Raw genomic sequence first — 4,563 nt, forward strand, 5'->3', positions numbered from 1 at the left:
GAATGGCGTAAACCCGGGGGGCGGAGCTGGTAGGGGCCGGAGCGCGGGCCCCCGCACTCCAGTCCAGGTGACAGGGCGAGACTCCGCCTCAAAAAAAAAAAAAAAAAGAGTTTTGAACAGAACCCTAAGAAGACTGTGGAGGTGACTGAGGTTAACTGGTCAAAGAATTAGAGGAAAAAATCAGAAATATGAGGAGGAAGTCTAAGTGAGGAATGTTTTAAGAAGGAAGGCATAATCACAATGGTTGGTTTCAAATATTTTTTCATTCAGTAGGTCCACAGATGATGCAGAACTTTAAAAAAAGTTTTATGGATGCTACTCTTCCTCCCCGAGTTTTGAGTTTTAGTCAAAAAAAACAGGGACGCCTGTAATCCCAGCACTTTGGGAGGCCGAGGCGGGCGGATCACAAGGTCAGGAGATGGAGACCATCCTGGCTAGCTAACACGGTGAAACCCCGTCTCTACTAAAAATACAAAAAATTAGCCGGGTGTGGTGGCGGGCACCTGTAGTCCCAGCTACTCAGGAGGCTGAGGCAGGAGAATGGCGTGAACCCGGGAGGCGGAGCTTGCAGTGAGCTGAGATTGCACCACTGCACTCCAGCCTGGGCGATAGAGCAAGACTCCGTCTCAAAAAAAATAAAAAATAAAAAATAAAACAGGGACTAACTTGAAGTGTGTTGGGAACAATGACTAATGTTATTTTTAAAAGTGAAATTTTAGGCCAGGCGCGGTGGCTCAAGCCTGTAATCCCAGCACTTTGGGAGGCCGAGACGGGCGGATCACGAGGTCAGGAGATCGAGACCATCCTGGCTAACACGGTGAAACCCCGTCTCTACTAAAAAATACAAAAAACTAGCCGGGCGAGGTGGCGGCGCCTGTAGTCCCAGCTACTTAGGAGGCTGAGGCAGGAGAATGGCGTAAACCCAGGAGGTGGAGCTTGCAGTGAGCTGAGATCGGGCCACTGCACTCCAGCCTGGGCGACAGAGCGAGACTCCGTCTCAAAAAAATAAATAAATAAATAAATAAAAGTGAAATTTTTAAAAAGTGCTTTTGCATTTAGATGAATAAGGGAAAAATGAAGAAAAATAAAGGTTACTAATGGTCATAGTTCTCTGTCTGCTTTGCATGCACAGAAGGCTAGACTAAGCAGGTAGCCAATCCTGACTTATTTTTAAACTAAAGAACCAATTCCATTCTTTTATAAAGTAAGTGATCATTTGCTCACGGTATTTTCTCAAATACATAAATCCACTCAGGAGAAGAAGGCTGGAGGTGAGGAGCAGGGGGAAGATAATTCCTGTTAGGAGCCAGAGGTAACTGGAAGGCCAGTGATCCTGGCGGAGTTAAGAGAGATATCAAAGGCAGGTTGGCAGAAATGGTTAGACCAAGCCTATCAGGGAACTGTAACATGAAGAGACCCATTAGCCAAAGGCTGAAAATACTTTAAGATTTAAAAGGAGTATAATACAACTGGTTAGGTTACAGCTTTTTTTAGTTATATCACCCTTCAGAGAATACCATCTGGCAACTTGATTCATTTGCAGTACTTCCTAAATTCCAGCAGCAACCTATTTGTGTCTTTCTACAAATAGTTAACTTCACTAGTTTTAGTATCAGAAATTGGCCTTTTGAAAAACTTCACCTTTTTCTGATCCCTATTTTCCCTTTATCTGTAGAGTTTTTGCACCTCTTTTTAGAAGGATAAACTATAACTAATACATGAGAACATATTTCCACACTCAGTGCTTATCCATATTCCAAATAATGCTGCTCAAATATTAAATACAATTTCAGAATTCTGAATTTCTTGTATTATCCCATGAACTTTACGCAATATGAATTACTATCTTTCTTTCTTTTCTTTTATTTGTTTTTCTGAGACGGAGTTTCGTTCTGTTGCCCAGGCTGGAGTGTAGTGGCGCGATCTCGGCTCACTGCAAGCTCCACCTCCCGGGTTCACACCATTCTCCTGCCTCAGCCTCCCGAGTAGCTGGGACTACAGACGCCCACCACCACGCCCGGCTAATTTTTTTGTATTCTTAGTAGAGACGCGGTTTCACCGTGTTAGCCACCGTGTTCTCGATCTCCTGACCTCGTGATCTGCCCGCCTCGGCCTCCCAAAGTGCTGGGATTACAGGAGTGAGCCACTGCGCCCAGCCTATGAATTACTACCTTTCTAACAGCATTTATTAATATATATCTGTAAGTGAGTTTATTAGTTGCTTACCACATGCCAGGCAGCTCTAGGTATAAGGGTAACAGAAGACTGAGGGTCTAGTAGCAATGGAGAAAAAAGGCAAGTGATATAAATTTAACAGAAAAAGGTGTGATTAATTCACTCTGGAGTAGATGGCAAAATTTTTCGAGAAGTGAATTAGGTTAAGTCTAGAAGGATGAATAGGAGTTCATCAGGCACTTTTAGAAAAGAGAAAAGGTATCCCTAACACTCCCCGCCCCCCACCTGCCCCAAATTTGGGAAAATAGAAAAAGAAAGAATAACATAACAAAACCAGAAGAAATCCTGTTCACCTCATGCCTGGGGTTGGTGCAGGGGTAGGGGTTAGGGGGGTAATTGTGTTTTTAAGTATACTTCAGAAAGTAAACGTTTATAAAACAGGATTTACAATCAAGGGAAAGGGGTGGAGGAGGAAGAAGTTCAGTTTATTTTGTTGTATTAACTTAAAACAAATGAGGAAAAATATCAACATCTATGCTTGGGAACACATATACTATCTTTCATAAAAGTCCCTAAGTTTGAAAATGAAAGCATATGGAGCTTTATCCAATATTATAACATTTGCCCTAGTGTTTTGTATCCTTAATATTATTTTCAAAGGTTCTAAAGTGAGTCGGCCCAAGATCTTGACAGCACATCCACACACATGCCCAATAATCCACTCTTGATTGAAACAATCAACAGTAGCCTAACCAACTTTTCACTTACCCTGACTTGGACACCTTCGCATCCTTCAAAGTCTGGCTTTATAGTATGACCATCAACAGACAAATAATTAAGCTCTAAGTTTTGTTACTCCACCTCTTCATCCTTTCATTCAATTATTTCCTCTCAAATCCCATTAGCTTCGCTTTTCTCCTAAAGGGACTCGTAGAAAATACATGCATAGCACAATCACAAAAACCAGTGGCTGGAGCCAGAGTCCAAACGCGCACACACTAATTTCCAGTCATATCCCTCTTGGGGCTGTTCCTACCAGTGATCAAATTCAGCGGACCAGGAAGAAGGGAAAAAGCTGAAGCAGGAAGACTCTTCTCTTCCTTCCACTTCCCTCCACGCCGCCTCCCCCTCCCCCCGCTCTCCCGTCCCCCAGGGCCGCACCGCGACCGACCTCGCACGCACCCCCTCCCACTGTCACCCGCCACTGCCTACAAAACAGTCATAGCCTTTGTTAAAATGTCCACGGGCACAATGGACCAGAAGAGGGACACATTCCCGGGGGTGGGTAAAGGAAAGTCACACGAATGCCACGCCCTCCTTGGGACTAGCCCGGGCCGACAGTCCACCGCCTCCAAATCCTTTCCCCTCCGACGGGGAATGTTTCTAGCAACTCGGCACCAGAGAAATCAGCGCTGGAGGAGGGGATGATCCTGGGACGTCCCTCAGGGGCACCAAGCAGGGGACTGAACTTGAAGCTGGGACACCCTCCAGCACCGTTGGCAAGCCTCGCGGTCCTGCCCAGCCTGTGTGCGGACTTCCAGCCTCTGAACCCCATTCCTTCAATATTTTTCTCGTCATACCCACCCTCACCCACTCCCGCTACCACGCACTCCGCTCCCCACGCGGCCCTGGCCGGACGCCCACATGCAGCGTCGCTACCAACGCTACCGCACATCTGACGGGTTTCTCCTGGCAGAACAGAAGTCACCCCCACACACCCCAATCCTTCCTGGGGCGCTTCGCCCCGATCACGTTTCCCCAGCTAGGAACCCAGCGCGGCCACCACACTCACAGCGGGTCCGGCTCCGCTACTCGGCGTTCTGCGATCCGCACGTCGCGCCTGCGCGCTCCTATTTCTGCGGAGCCTAGCCGGAGCCAGGAACCGCGAGCGGACTGGAAGGGAGGTGGAAAGAGGCGGGGGCTGGGCTGGGGCGGGGTTAGGAGAGAAGGGGCGGGAACGAGCTGGGGCGGAGGGTGGGAAACGAGGGGCGGATCCTCCACCGCTTCTGCTGGGAAGAACCAGCGCGCAGGGCATCCTGCTGGAGCTTTCCACTCTTGGGGTTTATTTATAACACATACAGAAAAGCCGTCGAGACCCGTCTGTGCACTCCCACACGCACTATGGAGAAAGCCTGGCTCGGCGCGGGCCCAAGTAGTCAGCCCTCGGGCCGCCACGTCTCTCCTTCTAGCTACCGCAAGTCCCCGCCAGCCTTTTTCTCTTTCGCATACATACCTCACCACACATTATTCCTTTTCCTAGTAGTTTCTCCTCATCGCGTACTCTTCAGCCCTGGTGAAGTGAGGGGCATAAGGATTTCTCATCCACAGACCGCCTGTGTAGGGCATCCTAGTTAATATACCTCTTTGCTACGTGTGAGCCCAGATCGT

General features: G+C 48.0%; 1 protein-coding gene across 2 annotated transcripts in view; it reads right to left on the reverse strand.

Moving 5' to 3' along the window:
* The window catches only part of PRRG1 (proline rich and Gla domain 1), a 112,846-nt gene extending 108,758 nt beyond the window's left edge, over positions 1-4,088 (reverse strand). Inside the window, exon 1 of one of the 2 annotated variants that reach the window (XM_023202673.1) lies at positions 3,968-4,088. Coding sequence is in view for 1 of the 2 variants with exons in the window: in XM_023202672.1 (XP_023058440.1) it covers positions 3,779-3,821 (43 nt within the window). In the remaining variant the exon portion in view is untranslated. Of the gene's footprint in view, positions 1-3,778 lie in introns of both variants that reach the window. The other variant, XM_023202672.1, reaches the window with a different exon arrangement.
* Between the last annotated feature and the right edge of the window lie 475 nt (positions 4,089-4,563).

The sequence above is a fragment of the Piliocolobus tephrosceles genome, chromosome 12 (genome assembly GCF_002776525.5).
Source record: "Piliocolobus tephrosceles isolate RC106 chromosome 12, ASM277652v3, whole genome shotgun sequence".
NCBI lineage: Eukaryota > Metazoa > Chordata > Mammalia > Primates > Cercopithecidae > Piliocolobus > Piliocolobus tephrosceles.